The sequence below is a fragment of the Pygoscelis adeliae genome, unplaced genomic scaffold, assembly GCF_000699105.1.
Source record: "Pygoscelis adeliae isolate BGI_AS28 unplaced genomic scaffold, ASM69910v1 Scaffold181, whole genome shotgun sequence".
NCBI lineage: Eukaryota > Metazoa > Chordata > Aves > Sphenisciformes > Spheniscidae > Pygoscelis > Pygoscelis adeliae.
This window is the reverse complement of record NW_008824360.1, coordinates 2,391,803-2,414,605: the sequence shown is the minus strand read 5'-3', so window position 1 is coordinate 2,414,605 and position 22,803 is coordinate 2,391,803. Positions and strand designations below refer to the sequence as shown.

General features: G+C 38.8%; 1 protein-coding gene across 2 annotated transcripts in view; it reads right to left on the bottom strand.

The window, feature by feature from the left end:
- FGGY (FGGY carbohydrate kinase domain containing) overlaps positions 1–22,803 on the bottom strand; it is a 134,116-nt gene that overhangs the window by 12,082 nt on the left and 99,231 nt on the right. For both annotated transcript variants that reach the window (XM_009319806.1, XM_009319805.1), the window contains 2 exons: positions 20,894–21,014; positions 17,467–17,561 (listed from right to left, as the gene is read on the bottom strand). In XM_009319806.1, the coding sequence (XP_009318081.1) occupies positions 17,467–17,561; positions 20,894–21,014 (216 nt within the window). The remainder of the gene's footprint in view (positions 1–17,466; positions 17,562–20,893; positions 21,015–22,803) is intronic.

Genomic DNA, 22,803 nt, shown 5'->3' with positions numbered 1-22,803 from the left:
ATTTTTAAAGGTATCTGAGGCATCTTTTTCCTTAGGAGACCTTCTAAGAAAGCATTTGTATTCATTTGGCAAATAGAAAAAGAGCACATTTTATAATCGACTGTGCCCAAAACAATAGCTGGTTCTGTCCGAAAACACACCAGTGAGAAATAAAAGTGCAGTTAGCATGTGAGTGAGTCATCAAGTGGTAGCGGAGTTTGGCTGGCTCACAGCCTAAGATCTAATAAAGCACCATCCTGCCCCAGGGGTTATCTTTAAAGTAGAGATCTTGCAGAGAAGACCACACTAGACAGAATCCACCTTCCCACCTCCAAATTTTGGCTAGGTGGGAGGGTTGGTGTGCTTGTTTATAAGGTGTCCTTTTTATCTCCGAGAAAGGCGAATAGCACTGAATCCCTCCAGAGGGACGTTCTCACCTTACAACACCCAGTCGGTCACCATTCCTACTTTTACTTTGCTGTTCCATCCCATTTCCCATTTTTTAAGAAGCCCCCAGTGAGCTGCACCTTGTGGCTCCTATTTCCAAGCAAACCTTGCCCCTTCACTCACTTTAATGAAAAATTTCTAACCCACTGCTCTTCAAGTGCTTATGGGGGAAAGCTCTTCCCAGCACAACTTCTGTGACTCTAAGGAGGGCAGTCGGGTACGCCAGCTCCTGAATTTTAATCTTGGACAAGTCACACAAGCTTTCTGCACCTCAGTTTCTCATATATTCCATGGGAATCAATAACACCACTAGATTAGTATCAAACACTTCGAGGGAAATCTAGCCAATGTAGGACACAACTGAAGAAAAAACACTTTGTGCTTCGTGATTCAGCTGATCCTAAGAATTGAGCCAATTCCTGCTTTGAGGATCTGGCCTTTCATTTAAAGACAGCAAGCTGAGAGAAGAGATGAATAGCAGAGACTCAAATGGCTCACGGAGCTTTTCACTTGTAGGTCACCAATCAGAACCTCAGCGAGGTCAGTGAGTGAGTGCGAGTTATCGTGGTATGCAAGCTTTTTATAGTGTCCTTTGCAAAGCGGATTTATTGGTTTCAAATTAGTTTCTATTGTATGCAGTTTTCACAACATGAAACCCTCCATTGTTACAGCTCAGTCACTGTTAACCCTTCACAAAGCTACATAAGAGAAACTGCTACCACCACCACCACCTGAACAGCCTGCCTTTTAAAATCATACTTGAAGAAGCATCCTAACTGTGAACTGAGCCGGGATGACCTCAAAGAGCCTTTCCTAGCCTTGGGTAGAGGCACAGCCATGAGAGGAAAGTTGTACTGCAGCTGCACATACTGTTCCTCTCTCATGCATAAATCGGGAAAGGCAGAGCCCAGCTCTGCAGGCTTGTTCTTTACTCCCCACAGTGACTCTGCAGCCCTCGCTGGGTCTACACATGGAGAAAGATAAGTGTGTGTGCTGGCAGCATCATAGGCCTATTCTTTGCAGAAAGTACTTTCTGAAAGAAAAAACAAAATAGAAGAAGCAAAAATGAACAACTATATCATTATCTACTGTGCTGAGATCTCAGCAGAGATCATTTCAAAGATCCATATTGTTTACAGCAGCTGATGAGTCTAACAAGTGCTGAAGCTGTGCTCTCGCTTAAAGTGCTAACATATTTACAGTTTTCAATCCTGTCCTTAGCGCTTATCTGTCATTTCAAGATGAATGCTCCTTTTGTACAGGCTAATTACTTGCACGAATACTGCGCTAGCTCAAAATCCCAGATTTGTTTCACTTTTCCATTAGCAGCAATTTTGTACTTTGGAAATTGCTTAATACAGCAAATCTAAAAAAAAGCTAGTTTTTATTCAAAGGTATTTCTTTGGCTGTGACAAGTACAGATGAGAGGAGGGAAATTAAATTACTTTTATCTGATATAAGTCTTAATTTTACTATACAACTTTTCTAAACGCACTTACCCATTGTTCTGCTCTGGCTTGGTTTTTGGTCTCAGATTAATTTGTGCAGATCTATATAACATCAGACTAGATCAGTAACAGACTGCTTGATAAGATGCAGTTTTCTCATGCTCAATAATCTTTTCTCTATATTTAATACGTGAAAAATTTGGTAGGATCCCATCCTGCCCCTTCCTCTTCTAATAAATGGTAGGATCATGTGCAACTGAAAAGCTGTCAGTCATTTCATTTTTACAGGAATAGAAGGAATGCAGGCCATTCTACAACTCAGTAACTTAATTAAAAAAATACAACCCAGACATGCAAGAAAAAGGATACAGTTCTAACAAGGAGGTCTTATCCTGTTGAATGTTTTACATTACATTCATTGGGTTACTGACCTGTCACAAACCAGTTTCAGATGCAAGTCAAAAAACGCTCAGCAATGCAAGATGCATCTGTTGTTTCTGCTAATCCTGATCGCACTGCAGTCAAAAAAGGAAAACATCTGATTTTCAGAAGTCTCCAGCAAACGTCTTCAACTGCAGTTTAGAAGGCTCCATACTTCAGCAAAAAGAACACCCAGTCTTTCAGTTACATATCAGATACAGCATTAGATGTCTACAGCTACAAGCCTGTGAATGAAAATGCTGATCTTGAATTAGCCTTTGTTATTCCTAAGGAATTGCCAATACAAACCATGAGTGAATTTGTGCTTTCAAGGATCTGGTCTACCTTTGCTGCCCAAATGTTTTCTAAAAACAAGAATTCTGCATATGAAATGCATTTCATTGTAAATGTATAACACAACCTTTAAAAGTCATGAATGCTCTATTAAAAAATGATATAAACTTCTGAGTTGTAGTCATGTCATACTGTATCAGCCATCTTTCATATTATATACATGGCAATGAAAATTCCCATACATAATAAACTGGTTGCAGTTCTAAAGTAAGCTTTTGTTTACTTCTGCAGAAGTCAAAATATTTTCCAATTATGTGCAACTGGGTTGTCAGTCTACTGCGTTTTCCATTCTTACTTATTTTAATCCACCAGAGCAACACCATTAGCATTATCATACATTTTCTTTGCACTTTTCATTCTATCACCTTTAATATAAATATAAAACCAGCCTATGAGGTACTTAAACATCACTAGATCTTCTTCACAAATCAGCTGGATGAAGAACAAAGTTAAACAACTTGCCCGAAGTCACAGACAGAGTCAGTGGCAAAGCTGGAAATAAAACCCATGTACTCTGACTCTCGAGTTAGGTAACATACATTGTTTTCTCTTGGCAAAATTCTGTTTTTATTTATACCGAGGTAACTTCAGAAGAACTTGATACTACAGTGGCTTATGTTAGATTTGAACTAGTACAGCTGATGAGTTTCACCCAATATATGCATTATCTCCCATTATCAGGCTGCTAATAAGAACTACATGGGAAAATACAGGGGTTCTTCCCTCTGTCACTAAGAAATACTACACTACATTTTACGTGGTATTTGTTTGATCTGTAAAGCTAGGCAATTCAGTTCTTATCTCAAGGACATTAAACAAGCCTGCTGATTTGAGGTGTCTTAACATTTCTGGACATTCGTATCTGTTCATACTTGAGGAGTTACAATACAAACAGGGATGCTGACAAAGAAAAAAAGCCCTTCTTTAACCCTTACTGCTAATGCTACAGAAAAAAATCCAGCATGCATGGGTGGAATATGTGCAAAAACCTCTCCAACACTAAATCCTATTGCTGTGTTGCAGATATAAGGTATTACCTATCTATAGCACATTTTCCTGCTTCCTGAAGTCACAGTCAAATGAATGGGAAATGCCATCATTCGGAGAAATTGAGAAAGTTACAAAATATAGCAAAAAATGTGGATAGGAGGAAAATTAGGCAGGGAAGTTCAAAGGCGGCTAAATGAAATGCTCGTGTGAAACACATCCCATGTAATTAGCCACTAGGGGGAACAAGAGTCATGCTGCTTAATTAAGGTGCAGTCACTTCCAGCAGTGGGCCCTGAGGGTTATCCTTGCCCGGGGAAGCTGGCTGGGGTGTTTGAACACTTCCCCCCACCGTAAGCTTTTCTGCCCTTCGGCTGTTTTTAACTTTCCCCTTTCAGGTCTGTATAGGCCTTGGCACAAGCAGTTAATGAGACTTGAAGAATTCGTACACCTTTCATATTTTCTAGCTGCAATTAACTATTTTCACACCTGAAGCACTTGGTAAAAATATTTAAACAAAAACCTGGGAGCAGAAGGGAGGGGATGAAGGAAAGGAAGAGGACCAAAAAAAGAAAAAGGGAAAAAAAGGCAAAGCTGTATTTTTCAGACAGTGTACACTTTGGTGTTACCTCTTTTAAAGTAGAAGGGAAGAAAAATCATATGCAGCTTATACGCAAACTGTGAGAAAAGTGGAGCAATGCTCTGCTGGTGTTGTTAGACTGAGGTAGTGGTTGGGAGGGATGGCAAGGGACCTGCATCCCCACTCGTGCCTGCTGACCTGCATGACCTGCACAACTGAAGCCACCTGAGAAAAGTGAATGAGGCAAAAAGTCAAAGCCCCTCTCAGGTCACTTTTTCTCTGCTGCTGCTGAGGACATAGAACTATTCAACAGCATGGCTGGGACTGAATCACAGACAAACAATCTTTTCTATTACCATAAAAATGACAAATAAGTAATAGTTACAGCCTGTAAACACAAGGCTCAAATTAAATAGAGTTCTAAGTGGTACACTGTAACTGGAAGCAGGAACCTACTCCTATTAGAGCCGGCTCAGCCTAAAGAGTATCAGATGTTACTCGGGCCTTAGAAGGCCTGAGACATAAACTATGTGCACAAGAGAAAAAGAAGTCAAATGACTCATGACAGAGTTTGTTTTAATATAAATTACTTTTTCTGTCTCTTTGCTTTTAAAGACTTGCCACTTTCAGATCTTGAACAGCTAACCTAGGCAGCTGGCTTCCTTAGCTAGTGTCCTTCATTTTGTGTATAAAACGCTGGCATTTACAAACTCATATTCCTCTGGCTAAGGGAGGGCAGTTTATTTTAGCACTGTGATCAATGCCATCATAAATCTTTCCTCTTTCAGTCCAAGAACACTGGCACAGCCCAATCAGTGCTGTGTGGATATGCTGTACCCATAAAAAAGAGGATACACCACAACACTTTACTGAAGTCCTACAAGCCTTGAGAGTAGATCAGCACTGAATGAGCCACAAGCCATCCCTTCCTCTTTGATTTTTATTACATGAGGATGCAGGTAAGGGACTGAGATATGGAAAGAGCAGGGAAAGAAAGAGAGAGAACAAAAGAAGAGGAATAAGATGAAATAGGAGAATAATAATCAAGATATGAGAACAGAATAAAAAGTGGAAAAAATAAACAAAAGAGAGGCATGAACAAGAAGGCGGCAAGAATACAAGAGCGAAGAGTAACATCAGAGTGGGAGTAGGGAGAGGGAGATGGTGGGGATATTAGGGATTTAATGCCAAAAAAGAAAAGCCCCATTCTCCACCACACCTATCTTCTCTCTCATGTTTCTTTTATTCTTTTTCCACGCCAGTCCTCTGGTTCTCTGGGATGAGTAGAACTTCCATGTCCAGAAAGCCACAAGTTTGGCATTTTGTGTCTTATGGCAAATGTGCTGGCTCTCCAGTCTTTCCACGGGGGAAAAGTTATACAAAGCAAATGAAAAGCAAAGCTGGCTTAGTCTCCCTTTCATGCAATGCAAGAATCATCCCTTAGATGGGACTATTGCAAAATTAAACAACCTTACAATCACGACCAGTAAATAATGAGTAATATGCTTGTATATACAAAGCTTTTATACCAACCAGTCAAAGAAAGTGAGGATAGTTCATCACAAAAAGACCCCATTTATCAGAAGAGCTTCAAACAGCTTAGCATCTTTAGGGCCATCACTCATCTCTTTTCACCTAAGCTAAGTGCCAGCTTCCAACTTAAGAGGCTAACACATATCCAATTTATCTGCTGTAAGACTCTCCAGCACTGCTTCCCTCAGTCTAGTCTAAAGATACAGGATTCAGTATCTAAACTACTTAAAGTTAACAGAAATTAGTGATTTCATGACGAGATAGGAAGACACTAGTCTGGGAAAATTAGGCAAAAATCAAGTCTTACCAGACATTTTAAAAGCAAAAGAAGTTTGACACAAGGCTGCTGGACTCAGCAATATTTTGCTCAATATATCCAAGGTGTTTAACTCAGTTCTGAGCTACAGGGCTGGGCAATGAAGGGAGCTTCCAAATGTGACACATTATCATCCTCCACCCCACAATTTTGGGAGCGAGAGATTGGGCTTGGTGATGGTACAGCCCTCCACACATGCTCTTGTTGTGGAGAGATTCTTCAGAGGAGAAAATACTGATTAGAAATTGGTTTATTTTCCAGAGTGTTTTCCCTTGGAGGGTCCCCTAAGCTTCCAGAGCTCCAAAATAAGTGACATGGTGAGATCTAACCACTCCTCACTCTGCTTAGCAAGGAGTGCATTGCCACATCACTTTACTCTGTTCCTTGACAAAACAATGTGCTCCCATCAGAGCTTCCACACCCACACTCCTACCTAAAATTTCTACCTGGTAAAGGACTATCTGGAAGCTGTGCAGAAAACAGCAACTTACAGCAGGTGCTCACACAAACAGGCTCTACATGGGTCAAAATATATTTATGTACTGAAGGTTAGTAATGTTCTGGTCAATGCAACCCCTAGCAGTCCTACACATTGAGTACATCCCCTATAAATTATTCCTAGCTGAATAGTGCACTTCTGAAAGATGACAATCCAACTCACTTTTGCTGCTTATACACACTTATAAGGCACAGCAAGAGACAGGCACAGCGGTTCTTATTCATGTTCTTCTAGTGTTTTTCAATCCTCATCTGCAGGAGTATCTTTGTGCAAAAATCTGCAACTTATGCTTTTCCATGCCCACTTGGTGGTTAGCCTTTCTGCCTAGATTTCCCTCAAGAGTGACAATTATGGTCTTGCTAATAATTACATGAACACTTGCCCCAATAAAAACAAAACAGAGCCATGAAGCAATTTCATATGGATTCTCTCTACAAGTCACTGCCCAATTTCTAGTATCAAACTGTGCCTCAGAAATGTTTAAGCATAGTGGGTGTGAAAAGTTGCTTCAAAACAAGAAAGCAAGCAAGGGTTGGGAATGGTTGTTATATGTCTATATCTAAGAAACCAAGGAAACAAGAACCTATGACTTAGCTGAAAAAAGGAAGGAGAATGAGAACTGGCCTCCAATTCTGAGGATAAGGAAAGCCAGTATGCTAATAAAGCAACTGCCTTCTATTGCTAATAAAACTAATAACGGTCACGGGATCTCTCCTCTACCATTTCAGATCCATGATTATATGAAAGGGAATAAAGAAAAATGTCTTTACTGTTAACCACAATAAAATGAAATGTATTGGAAATGCCTAGATAGTAAACAGTCTTGTTAAACTATACAGATAGGGCAAACCCCTCTAGACATCTTTAGGAGAAAGGACAATATAGTACATGTAAGTTAGAAAACTTCAAATATAGGGTGGCAAAAGTATGTCCTGGTGGTACGAACTACTGGCATCAAATCCCACAACTAAGTGATCATAATGTCCTTCAAAAAATTTATGGTGAAAAAACCTCAAGCATTTCAGACAGCTAGCACTGTGACTCTACATGCTTGTGCTTTGCCACAGAACAGTCTGATCCCCTGCACTGACATAGCAAGAGTGCAAATCCCAGATGGAAAATTAATCTCACAATGTAGCCAGATTGAGTTTCCAATTCTCCAGTGCATAACTTGAAGGTTGTTCTGCTCAGCTATTGAAGAGGTGAGGGGCAGAGAGACTTTAACTTGTTTGACATCCCAAACATCATTTAAGCAAGACACGCTCTGAAAAGGACCTTACTTGGCTACTGACAGTTACAAAGGATCCATGGTATCCTCTGTACTCATCCTTCCTATAAAATATTGCTATCACACTTTTCCCTGCTTAAATGTCCTGGACAGAAGGGGAGTCCAAGGTCCAAATGACTTCAGCTGTGTCTCCGAGTATGTGGGTAAAATCCGTCCTTAAAATAGAAAGGAGATGGATGACAGTACATTTTAAAGAAAGTATCTATCAACTATAAAGACACGTTTATGGTTTCCTCATATTTATGGTTTTCCTCAAGAAAAGACAGGGCCAGCAAGCTAGAAAAACTGTAAGGCTGTGATATTATTAAACAACTTCTACAAGCTGATACAAGTCTTACTCTGCTTGAAAGAAATCAACTAATTGTACATCTTCTTAGACAAACTCCACCACGGTCATTTCATGGTTTGTTACAAAAATATGCAGCAGCAGAACCTGAACTATTCTAGGCAGCATATTTTCTCCTGCTTGCCAGGTCTTGGGCTTACTGACAGATGAGAATACCACCATTGGTTTAGTAAGAGTCTCAACTTCTGCAGATTAACAAAACACTAAATCTTATTCTTTGCCAACATCAGCTGATGTGAGTTTATTAAAAGCTAAAAGGCATGACAATATATGTGTTGAGCCTACAGACCGAAGAGATTGTATTTGCATACATATGGTTGCTTCTAATACGGTAATTGGGTATGTGCACACAAGATACAGAACTTGGGTGAAGTCAATGGAGCTATGCCAATGCGCAAAGCTGGCTGCACGTTCAGCATAATGATAGAGGATTAAATAGATTTCTTTGGTCATTCGAGTATCTGAGAGGTCTTTATTACCTTTTCAGTCCATCCTCATGAATGTCAAAAAATAAGTAATAAAATCTTTATCACCACTCTCAGACAGAATTAATAAACAAGTAAGTCACATTGATAACCCAATACACAGTGCCCCATCTCTTGCCACTGATGCCCAAATAAAAGGCCATATTTCATTTCATTTCATTAGTGTGCTGTTTCATTAAACCACCTACTTCTAGAAAAATAATACAGCCACATCTTTAAGTACTGTCTTTCTGAGATTGTTGCCTCCAACTTTAGTACTTCTGTGCCAAATACTCAGCTAATGTAAATGAGTGGCTCTGTTATAGCCAATATATTACACTTACTGCAGCTGCCTTTCCTTGCCATTAAAGAGTTACTGAGAAATTCCAAATCTGAACATTTGTGTACTGGATGACATTTAAAATGGAGCATTCTAAGTTCCCACAAAAGGACAGCACTTAACAAAAGACTCCGCCTTTGTATCCTATTACCTATAGCATCCACAACTTGTTTCTGAATGGGTAATAATATGAACCAATTGCAAGAGCTGTAATAGCCTTTATCATTTCAAGATGTGTCATCCACCGATGAACTGTGTGTCAGATTCCTGTTTGGGCTCTGATCCAGTGAAGTACTTCAGCACATGGGCAGTCCTGCTTATCTTCAGCTGAGCTTCTTGCCTACTTGAAAGTTAGATGATGTACCTAAGTGCTTGATTGGATCAGGGCACTGGAGTAAACTGGTGTCACTCCTCTGAAATCCTGGAGCAATACTGACTTACATTAACTGAGAATTTTGCATTATGATTATGGACTAAGATCATCTGTCATTTCAGTAGCTATATGACCTGCTACAACAAACTTTGACATTTTCTTAGACAAGTTTTTACCTGTAATAATTTCAAGTGATATAACGTAACTACAAATCATCTAATGTGACAATGTACCAAACACTACCATACAGCATGTACTAATCTGATAATACATCAATGTATGACAACATATAGCATTAGACATTGCACTCCACCAAGAACATTTAACAGCAACAATCTCCGTTCTCTCAACTCCAATATAAAATGCAGCCAGCAGGATGATATCAAATGATGGCAGCTCTGCTTCTCATAAAAGGACCTTGGGGACTCCAAGGAGATTTGTGTATCTGCACTTCAACAGCATAGCAATGTGGAAATGTTAAAGTTAGTAAAGCAAACACTCCTCAAATGAGAAGGGCAACAGATGTCAGCCAGTATCACATGTCAGTAAACAGCAACAAGACAGAGGGTACTTTTCTTAGCACTTTTGTGAAAGCATCATGCTATCAGCTACAGCCACATCTCAGCTGTTTGACTCTCTAAGTGGTGGTGCTTGTATGCGTGATTTAACTCCCACCAAGAGAGGATTTCCAACCATATGGAAATACTGTCCACTGAAGTCAGCTGAAAGAAAGTAGAAATGCTGCTGTATATTTATTGCAGCTTGAAAAGTAAAAAAAAAAAATAAAAATCACACTCTCAAACTGATTGAAAGCTCATTCTGTGCTTGGCAGAGACAGACAAGCATTTATGTTTCTCAGCTTTAATACAGAAGGATCATCCTTAGGGCAAAAGAGTAGTTGTGATTCATCCGCTTTTTACCCTTACTGCAAAGACTTCTGACAGTAAGGCCAAAATATGCTAACTAAAAAGGCACTCTTTGTACCATAAACACTAGGCCACAAGGAACTGGACAGTGGCCATCAAATCACTGCCTTTTAATTTTTCTCTCTCATCTATATTTCTCTAAAGATTTCTGGTAAGAAGGCAGCTGACTCTATACAAAAGCCAGAGGCATTGCTGGTATCTTGGTGGTTTCATGCATGCCATATTGAATCTAACTTTATTATGCAAGAAAAAAAAAACCTTTCAGTTAGGCAAAGATGGATTTCAGCGTCAAAACACCAAAGGAAGAGGTAAAGGGACAGAGTTCTTCTACTGCCAACTGACTGCTTTGAGTCCAGGCCTGGTTAGTTGGAAATATACTCCACAGTCATCGAACATCTTAGCTGCTTACGTGGAAAAAAGTTTGGTTCTCAGCAAGCAGTAGAGTCCACATCATGAACTGTCCATGACATCCCTTGATAACTTTGCTGCCAGTTAGAAGTGAGAGAACAACAAATGAATGGACTGTGAAGATTTAGCTGTTTTCATCACTAGAATTCTGTCTCTAACAGTAGGTATATAAGCTATGCACTGAAATTTAAAGTAATTTTTTTTTATGGAGCACATGTCCTGTCAACTGAGACTGATGATATACACATCCAGAAGGAATTTTTAAAAAATCACTTAGATGAAGAGACCATACCCAGCCAAGACACTACTCAGAAAAGCAAAAGCTGTCACCCAGCCTTGCCCAAGGATGCTCTCTGCTAAACCTTGGCCTCAGACTGTACATGTACAAATTTGGAGCTTTTGAAGAAAAGGAAGGCAAGATCACAGCACCTTAACACACTCCTTGTGTACAGCATGGTGCCTAAGAACAACCATCTCCTTCCTCTGCCTTTCCAAAATCCTCTGATTTTGAAAAAAAACATCCCAACATGGCAGGAAGGCCTTTACTACAAGGTGCATTAATTGGGTAAGGCAAGCTAACAAAATGATTAATCTGCTGCTCTCCTTCAATATTACGTTTACACAAGTTGATTATAGCACTTAATTACTAATTCACCCTGCTGAAAAACAAGAGTGCTTTAAATTTTTAATGAGATGAGGGAAGGCAACATTCTCTAACTCAACAGGGAGAAGTCATTTTATTTCCTCTTTTGATTTCCCAAGTTATTACCATTTCTAAGGAAAAAACTATCCCCTCCCTGATCTTTCACTCAGTTCTTGCTTTTGAAAATATGGAAATCAACAAGACACTTGTATTAATTTCAATCCATGACCTGACAGGTAATGCTTTGGAAGAGGAACAGAGGATCAGATCATCAACTGAAGCATGTCCATTGAAATAAGCGGAACAAAATTAAGCCAGAGACTGATTCAGAAATGGAAATAGCCTAATCCCCTCCAGTTCTGTCAGCAGAAATGTTGAGTATGTCCCAGTACTATTTATGGGTGTTCTTATGAAATGTTGTCTATTCACAATTGCCAGTTGGTCCATTACCAAGGTTGTGGACTAACTGTTGCAGTAAAGAACTTCTTCACATTCATGATGGTCTGTAACATTTTCATTGTTAGGAGGCAAATACACTGAATATTGCATGCTCTTCCTGGCTGATCTTTATAAACCTTGTGTTATCTGTGGGTTTTGTTATTTGATTTCATCCTCTATGTTATACCACCCAACAACTTCCTTAGACAACTGAAAGGAGATGTCCATTAAATTAAGCATAATCAAGCAGTGCACAAACAAAACTCTTTCGAGTTCCTTTAGTACAGAGTTGTAAGTGAATCATTTCACCTGCACCACCACAACTTCAAACCCCTGTCCACGATATATCTCCCTCATAGTTACGGCCTCTGTGTCCGTTATCTTGAAGACAAGCCAGGTGACCTTGACCCACATAGCTTCTAGGGCTGCTTCCAGGGCTGCAAATTGTACCTAAGGGGTACTTCACTTGCTTAGCTGCTACCGTAGCTAAATAATTCAGCTAATCCACATTAGGTAATTACCTAATACCTCTTTGTATAGAGTCCGGCTATCTTTTATATACCTCCCCATCTGCTTTATAAAAACAATGAAAAAGCTTTTCCCTCTCTTTTTGCGGAATATACAACCAACTTGCATAACGACCAAAACTAACAAAGACTACACCTCCCTTAAAAGTCAATTTTATACCTGAAAAACCTTGTAGTCATGTAGACTCTAATTTCTAGCTCCACGTTTTACACCAAAAATGATTACAGAAAGCTGATTACAGAAAGTTACCAGTAAAATGCATTCTAGTAAATCATACGAAGTTTCTTCTCTTTCATATCGGCCAGTAACAATAACCCACATTAAGACAGCAAACCCAAAATAAATCTGGCAATCTGGTTTCATACAGGTAATTTTATTAATTGCTTTAATATGCAATTAAGGAATAGTCAGTGGGCTGCAGGATTTTATAAGGCAATAATCCTATTCCCTGGTGTCCAGCTTTGTCCCAAGGAGTAGGTTATCCAAAAAAAAAAAAGAGCTGGATGACTGCCAAATCAAACAGCACCTTCTTCCCATTTTCAATTACATAGAAGTGAGGCAGAGTAATGAGGATATGCTGGAAACTTTGACATTTATTTATCGAACATTTTTACTGAGAAGGAATTGCTGGCTTGCTAAACCGGAAACTATATTTTTACTACAGAAACAATCACATAGAAAACCAGGATCCTGCTGCTCAGCATGAAAGGAATCACTAGAATCAATAAATTGACCCATCTAAGCCAGCAATGTTATTTCATTCAATGCAGCACATATTTAAAAAATCCAAAAACCAAAAATATAGTGTATATTTCAAAAATCCTTATGTCATACTATTTTACACAGCACTGTCTTCTTTGACTCAGGCAGGCTGTGTTACGGTTCATAGGCACAACAATCAAAACATAACAAAACCACTAAAAGAAAAAAGGTGTAGCATTTGTAGAGGCAAATGAAAAGATAACCCAAATTGCTAGAAGAAATTCAGAAGATTTTTCTCCCCTTTCCAGAGATTCTAGAGACTAAACAACCAAAAGATTAAATGGGGAATAACTCACCAGACTACATGTTCTTTCTTCTTTTTGGATAGACCAATTGTTTTAATTCAGTTTTACCACAGAGGAGAAAAATGCAGAGAGAGTAAATGAAGAGGAAAATAGGGAAGTCAACATTCTTTGAAGCAACAACATATGGTGACCAGGCATGAGAGATGGAGGTTATAAATCTTTCTGTGACAGAATTACCTAAAGATGACATTGCAGCTTCAAGGAGCTTGAGCTTTTAAAACCACACCAGAATCTAGCAAACTAACCTGCATGGTTACAAATTTTGCAATAACCTTCATTTCCAATGCTTCTTTGCAAAAGCTCAGCATACTGAGAATTTTGGTACTAATACAGATGTGGTCAATAGAAAGCATGAAAACCTTTACTCCACAAATCACTCAAAGTAAGAATAAAAAGATAAGAGAATTAAGAATTAGAACAAAATGCTGCATCCTGCAAATAGTCACTGCTGTATTATAGAAGGGGAAAGGAGACAGGAGGTACGTTGGTGCTTGTTTCTTTGTGAGAAGAAACTTATTCAGGGATACCAAAGGATAGAGGAAAAGCTCTTTCGTGTTCCAGCCACTGTGGCCAATTGCCCAAGAAAGTGAAGGGTGAGAATCCTGTTGTCTCATGTACACTTCTGACTGGGTTCATCATACAGCGATATGTAGGTAAGCAAGCTGCCTGCCCTTGGAAAAACGATCCTCCAAAATGTCTCTGAAGCAGACGCTTCCCCATTTCCAAATCCCAATGATGGAATGCCACAGGACTAAGCATCAGGATAGTACAGGAGTATGAGAGTAACAGCAACCATCACATCCACATACTTTACCCCTAAGGAAATACTATCCAATTCCAATGCATTTCTTAACTGTAAGCTAAATAAAGCCTATCTCTAAATACTATATAAGGTTACCATAGAGTTGGGTCTTCCCTAGATGACCCATCTTTTCTTTCGTCTATTGAAAAGTCATGCCCTGGTAGATTTTGAGGATCTTCTCTGTGTGCCCAGATTTTCTAAGTGAAGAGCAGACTGCTGGAGCAGTGGCTCTGACTTGGCTGCCCCATGTCCCAAAACCCCCACATTGACAGAACGCACAAGCAGGTCAACTCTAACAGCTAATGCACGTTACGTCCCCAAAGCATCAGATTTAGCATTCAGACACAAGACAGCCCTGCTCTGTGGGCTCACCAGCTCCCTGAAGCATCACTCACTGTGCACATACTACACAGCGCACATGCACACACTTCCATACGAGATTCCCTGACAGAAGCCTGGCAGCACTACTTCTATTGCTTATCACTAGTGGGTTTCACGTGTCTTCAGCAGCCAGTCCTTTTGTCGGCAGAGCGTGTTAAAGCCAGACTAAGATTATCAGAAGTGATTTTGAGCAAACCCAAGAAAACCAGATAGCTTTTAAACATTTTGATTTTGATATTGAGTGGAAATGTCCAAAAATGGTTCTGAGAAATGTGACCAAAATCATTGGGACAAATACAGTAAAAATTCTCCTTCAAACAAATATAGACATAAGGAAAGAGGGTAAAAACCACACAATTTTCTCCATTACTATTAGGCAGTTGCTCGTTGAGCAAACAACGAGCTTTGGAAAGCACAATAATTAAGCACAAACCATCTATTTAGAGGACAGATAATAACTTCTGTTATTTGCAGAGCCTACAACAATGCTGAATACTTGCAGCAACACCTTTAAGTAAGGTTTGTTTCAGAAGATGTGGTAGAAAAATAAATGTAAGACAAGGCTATGGAACTGCAATGCTAGATATGCATTTACATTCCCCCCTCCACCAAAAGACATTTATTCAGTTTCTTGTTTCTTGATTTCATGTAGCTGAATTCTTTAAAAAATATTTTTACATAATCTAAAATATTTGCTGTATGATATAACTGATATTTCCACAGGTGGCACCTCTTTAACAACAATCTTCTGAACACACACTAAGCCAAAACACTTAGCAGGTGGTTTCTTCACACTGCAGAGATGTTGTGGCATCCTGGATAGGATTCAGGGCCTCACCTGCCTCCCAGTGATCACCACAGGCAGTATCATGGAAAGAAACATGCTACAAATGCCCAGTGGGATGTATAATAGCAGTAGTTTCCAAACGACTTTCCCGTTTTCTGTTTCAGAGATATCCCAGGGAAGCCCATGGGCTTGACCTGTAACTCAGTGAAACAAAAGGAAACTCTCCTGCTGACTAGCAAACCCCTTGGAAGCAGACCTTACACAAAGAGCTGCTGAAGCACTGAAAAAGGCAGAGGCTGCATTTGGGAAATCAGACTCCTTACGCAGTGCTGAGGCACTGGATTGAAATGTGTATTTATTCTTTTTCTTTATGTACTGGTATTAACTTATTTGATTCAAGCAAAGATGGGAAGGGAGCATAAGGAGTCATCAAATCCGGCTCCCGACAATCACAGGTAAGCACTTAAGAGAAGTTTGCTCCAGGAAGACCCACAGAACCTGCACTGTACTTATGACAAGCCAAAATATATTCCCACAGCCAAAGAGGCAGGAACCTCCTGACATATCATAACACTAAAAGAGTAAACCCTTTTTGAATTAAAAAGTCTGTGGCATGACTGGTTCAAAGGATCTAGTTTCACTGAAAAAGATTTCTGAAGGAGTGTGCTGTGCAGACTGACATATATGTACATATGTATAAAATATACATATCTGTTCTGACTTTATTGGACATGCTTCTGAAATATTTTTATATATCAGGGCAGGGTTAAAAACTAAAGGTAAATGAATATACCAAAATTATATAAAAACACATCACAGAAAATTTCACAGCATTAGATTTTTCTGATGGTTATGAAGACAGACTTAATAAAATCAGTTTTGAGATGTTCAGTTATTGCATAATAGTGCAAAACATCTTAACCTTGGAATGCAATATCTGTGTATTTGAAGGCAGAAGATTAACAGAAGAGTAAGAATTAAATATGAAGTCCTGTCACCAAAAGTTGCTACTGAAATTACGTTTATCAAAACAAGTTCTCCTTACAAGCACTAGAATTATTAAATATAGATATATATCGTACTATATATTTGTTGCAATGGGATTAATTTTAATGGAAAAATTCTTATGAAAGGAAACTGCTCTTCCTGCTAACCTATACTGCACTGTAGTATATTCACATTTGGAAATTTCACATTTGGAAAAATGCCAAATACAGCCCAGTTCCTCAGCTTATGTTGAGCTGTTCATTGCCTCCAGTGGAACTGTGTCAATCTAACTAGGTTGAGAAGCTGACCCCCTCTTCAGAAAATACATTCCGATAAGTTTTTGTGCAAAATTTCATATACAAATATCTGTGCCTCATAGGCACCATAGGGACCATCTTGATAAATAATTTTGTCCAAGTGGATGCAGGGACACTGTTTAGTATCCTTATGTAGCATGAGGAGAGGACATGTCTTATACCAGTGGAATTGCCAGGTGGAAAGACAAATATGATTTTGGGCATTCAGACTCTTCTTCAGGTTTCTGTATACTACTGTTGTTTATATAAATGAAGCTAAGTCATGCATGCTTTGGCTGATCCACTGAACATAAAAGCCTTACTGCTACTTTTACAACTGTTAATGGATTGAAATAACATGAATAAACATGAAGTTCCATCCTCATTATTAACTCTGCATTCACTGTGGGCAAGACAAGAGGTATAGGTGTGTCATTTTTTACTGCATAAATAATGCTACGTTGTTTCTTATGTTTAACATTCCTCAATATGAAGGAAGAAAAGTAGAGCAAATATAACTGAAATGAAAGTGTGACCTTCTCGCAGGATCAGAGCCCTGCCAAATTCCTTTTTTCATCTGTAAAATTACATGATCTAACTTCATAGACAGCAGCTTCTACTGCATGTCCCTACAGTCAAAAGACAAATGAATTTTCAATACACCTAAATAACATATGGAGTTAAAAAGAGGGTGGAGAGAAAGCGATGCTGGCTCTTGTCCGGCTGTGCAGAAGGTACAAACTTTTCCACTTGAATTAAAGTGCCAAATGTCAAAGTATAAAATGCATTAAAACTGAAAAGAAAAAAAAAAAAATCAGGTACTGCATACCTGTATAGATGCAAAATCCCCAGAAGCACAAGCTCCAAGAATAGCAGCACCCACCAAAACAGACTCCACTTCTTTGGACAGGACAACAGGCTTGCCTATAAAAGAAAAAGCCATGCCTCTGTTAGGAAGAATATAGCAGTACTGCACCAGTAGCACAGTAAATAATTAAAGCAAAAAATACAAAATAAAAAGGAATCAAAAAGTTCTTGAAAACCATGTTCACAACTCCATTCAGAGCTACAGTCTACTGTAGATTAATGTAAATCTCTCTGCTCTGTGGTTCCAGGCTCCAAGAAAAATGCAGAATTTAAATAAAACAATTTCAGCAAAATATTAATGCAGAACATGAAGCATACAAAAAACAATCCCCCAGATCTTTGACACTGGCTATTTATCTTAAAGGGCTTGGTATAAACCTGTTACCCACACCCTCCAAACCCACGTGTCTATTAAAAGTTGACCTCAAGGGGAAAACCGGGTGGTATCTTTTTTGTTTCTTTTGCAACAAACAAAAAAAAGATTGTTGTGTTTGTTTTTAAATATATAGCCAACAAAGCCAGTCTGGTTTTGCTGGAAGACATGAAAATATGAGTAGTAAACTTTCACAAGCTATGTATGAAATCATAAGAGAAATCTTGTCTTCCAAATTGTGCAAGATATTCAAAAACAAGATTGAAACACTGGAAAAAACAAACAAACAAACAAACTCAATTACATTCTGAAGTAGAATTAAAAATTATTGTTTCATCACCCATGGGTACTGTCATGAACATAATTTCCCTCGGTTCACACAAAGTTTTCTAAGACCTGTATTATTAATGTAAAAAAAAACAGGAAAAAGAGTAATAAACAAATGAAAATTGGCCTGCTTTCTTAATTCTCCTTAAAAAACCTAAAACAATAGCATAAGTCTAAATACTTTTCTAGCTACACTTTAGATGTGTAAGTGTACACTCACTTTACACTCACTAAGCCAACAAATTTAGTATTCCTACAGTATTTGGTATGTGTCTAAATTTCCATTACTGAGATAATTTCATTCAATGAATGATGATGCAAACACAGTGGTGGGAGGAGGGCTTCCTTCTGTGAATAGCCTCAATGATATGCCCCCAAAAATGCTGCTCCTGGGAGCCAACTGTAAGATTAGAAGGAGCTGAAATTTGGAGGAAGATCTAAAGGGAGCCAGGAACAACTCCTACAGAGGAAAAGGCAAATACACACTTTTCAAAATAAGAAATAAAATTATTAGTATCAGAAACAATTATTGATACAAAGCAAATGCACCTTGCACCCCAAGCATCCACTTACATTATACTAACTTTGCACTGTTCCACCAGTGTAAAGCTCCTTACAACCAACTTTCAATGACATAAAGGTGCCACAGTGGTCTTTATGCCATTTCTTCCTACAGTTAGCACAGGCAGAGTGACAGGGAAAGAAAGTAGATACAGTGAGACCTTGTTGCTTGATTGCTGGAATGACTACTAACAGCGAACTACTGTAATTACAGCATCCTTTAAATTTCTCTGACCAAACAAATCCACCTTAAAAGCATTAGTGTAGGATCAGTCACCTGAGCATTCCTCCGGTTCAGATGGACCACAGCTCAGGACTTGGGTCAACTTCGAACAGATGCAGACAATCTAAAACTCAAGCTTACAGCTACACGGCTGTTTGCCAGGCATTGAAGCAGTAAGCAGTTTTCAGCATGCTCTAAAATTTACTGCACATTTCCCGCATCATCAGAATGAATACAGAATTCTTACTGGCAAACAAAAAGATCAAGATACTTTTTAAGTGGCCTGCAAAATTATCTATTGGATGTCTGCATGGCTGAGTCATGAGCATTTGCAGCTAACAATAATATATTCAGATTTTTTTCTTTTCGGGAAAGAATGGGGGATTGATCCTGGAATGTTAGTTATTTTATCTGATAGGCTCTAATGAGTTCAACACAACTGAGAGCATTTCAGTTAGATGAACTCTGACATCCCTTGTCAGTCACTGATTTTACAAATGGGGGAGAACTCCAGACTGCAAAAAGGCCTTTTTGTACTGAATTGTACTTGGCCATTAGTTACAGTCAAAGAACTTCTGATTACATTTTAATCAGAATACCTTTTCACAGATCTTTTATTTTATACATCATGAACCAGCATCCCAACTCTACACATAGCTGAAATTCACCTAAAACATTTGAGTAATATAAGGAAAGGCACGCACTTGACAACATCATTTTTCACAAACAGAAAGGATCACTTTGCCTACAATGTGTTTAGTGAATTTTAAGGTCAATAGGCATTACGCTTTTTGCTTCTCCATTTCTGTTTTCATCTCAGGTAAGTCCATAACGCATATTTTCATCTTCCCTCCTGCATCAAGGTTATGAAGCATGGTTTGATGTTAGGGCAAATCAGATCTCCAGACCAAATGCCCCAAATCTGAGCCTTTAAACTTCATTCAAGACAGCTCAGCTGGTCTTAATTTGAAATATGCCCAAAACACACATCATTCAAAGCCACTCTGTAGTCCCTTAAACTAAATTTTGTTAGTTTTTCCACATTTTTTAAAGTATATTCAACTGACTCACAGGTGTGCTAAGATGTCCAACACACACACAGGCTAAAGGGATACCAAAAATACCGTGCAAGCCTGACACCTCCTCTTGTAATGAACCGCATACCCAGGACCTTCCACCCATCAGGAATTCTACAAAACCAAATGCAACGCCATGCAGGAGCAAGGATCCAGAAATTGTCCCCTAAAGCATATTAATGATACAGACATGGAAGTAATTCAGAAAAGAATTGTTCTATATAATGGATGCAATGTCCAGCATAAGCAGGAAGTGTCAGGAGAAGTCCAACAGAATTCAAACAGAATGAAGCTAATAGAGGTTTTAGTAAAACACATCTCATGCAAAACAGGCTCACAAAATGTACTGGGCATTATCCTCATCTAACTAACTTCTTGTAATCTGACTAAATGGAATAATTTCTATAGAACATTTCAAATAATTTTTAAAAATAAAAATCTGATAGTGAGAAACATCTCTGACAGGTAATTTATACATATTGGTTTTAAAAATTCCATACCAAATTTTAGTACTTATTCAATTGCACTTTCTTAAAAAACCTGTAAGTCTGAGATCCACAGATTGGAAATCATGCTGGAGGTTTCTCCAGAAGTCTGTTTTCTAACAATACGAAGTATGGAGCTTTGCTTGCACTGCATCTCTGTGTTATTCAATTGTCTTTAAATTTCAGGAAATCCAGTCTTGCAGGAAGTAACATTTCATTACACACTTTTTGGCCAACCAGCAAAATACAGTTCCATAGAAAGCAAGTATTTATTTTTCCAAAGACAAAGTATTTAGCCACCTAAAATAGTTTACACTCCTTTCCCTGCACTTCCTCTAACTTACCAGTAATGTCAGCGTGCATCTGCACAAAGAGAGGGTTCTTGCTCAGCCCACCGCACAGAAACAGCGTGTTGATATGATGCCCTGCAGCCTGCATAGTTTCCAAAATATGTCTTGTTCCTAACTTCAAAAAGGGGAAAAAAAACCCAAAAACAGATGAGCACAGGAGAGCAGCCACAGGAAGAGATCTTAAAGCACAATTTGCTGAAAAGAATGATACTACTAACTGCCCCTACCAGTAACCTGAGGGCTGGGAACAGACCTGCAGGGGTACGGCCTCTCCTTAGCTTCCAGCCAGTAACAGGCATTGTAATTAAGAACTAGAAAAATCAAACAGATGGCACAAGGAATCGGGCAGTACATGGGCACAGCATATTGCAGTAAACATCCTGGGGCTGGCTGAAGGAGTGAAGACGTACCAGTACACATAACACAGGGAAATGGGGCTTACAGGGAAGTACTGACAAGGGTGAAGACAGGGATTCAGAGAAGCTACAGAAATGGGCACCAGGAAAAATTGATGGCAGTGATAGGCAGCTGTTTGTGACCAAACGCAGCAGAGTATGGAAAACATTTCCAGATCCAGAACTAAAACCTACATGGCAAAGACATCCCCACCAAAAACTTCTATTTACTTTGTATAACAGCATCTGAAAATCAGTCTCAGTAAAGAGATTTCAATTCTGAAGCCAAATAACAAAACAGAACAAAAAAGGAGCAAATAAAAACCTGTATTTTCTGTCTTTTCAGCAAAAAGGAAAACCTGAAGAATTTTGTATTGGCTTAACTGTTTCTCTTGGCCTTTGCCCTATGCAAAATAAAATGTTCCATTTCATGCCAGGATTAATTGAAACATCTAAAATGTAGGCATATTTTTAAACTTTTCATTTACAGTCTCCATTCTGAGAAACTCAAACTAGAACAGCTCAGTCTTCCGCTCCACAAATGATGAAAGCAAATGCTTTGCCATTTTAAAAAAATCTTTTCTCTTTTTGTTTGCTTTGCTTGCCTCCAACTACTCACTGAAGTCAACCTTCTCCCTCTTTCCTCTTGCAAGAACATTTTCCATTTCTTTGACAAATTATTCATCCAAAAATAATTCCCAGCTCTTTATAATACCTTGGAAGTTCATTTGAAGCTCAGGCTTGACAAAATGCCAATTTCAGGCCAAAATTTTGCCCAGGCTGACTCTTTGTAGGTAGATTCCCCACAAAACACAATCTGGTCAAAGTTTTCACAAACTGTTGTTTAAGTTTTCTTTATGCTATGCTGCAAGTTCATTAAGAGGCCTGCAGCCTGCAGTAAACCCCTCTTCAAATAAAAGCTACTGAAAATTGAAGCTAGCAGAGTTTCATCAGACCATGACTGGCACCACTCTGGATAGGCCTTCAAATGTATTTTGGTTTTTCAGGCAAGCGGTTATGAGGAACTTTAGCAGCTGCAACACCAGCTGACTAAATCCATCGCTTCCCTATTGACACAAAGGGCTAATTTCCAAATGACACAGCCACAATTTTAATTATGGAAAAATAAACTGCTCTAAAAAGAGTCTGTCTCCTCAGAACGGGCTTGACGGCCACAATTATATCTCTGATCATGTTCTCATCAGTCTAACTGTTGCATCACATTTTGCAATGAATAGTTAAAAGGATATTCTCTTTCGCTACTTCTGAAATTCAAATTTATTAACAACTTCTCTCACAACACACACACGTCAAAGACCCTGAGAAAGAACATGCTGTGAAAATTATTTTGTGTTTACCTGCCTGGAAAATTGTATTCACATAGCAATTTAAATTAAAGCCAGACTTATTTCACTGGGGGGTGGAGGGGGAACTAATTTAATCCTGGATTGGAGAAAATGCAAATTGAGGGGCTTCAAATGCAAATTTTATATGAAAAGAAAAAAGCTT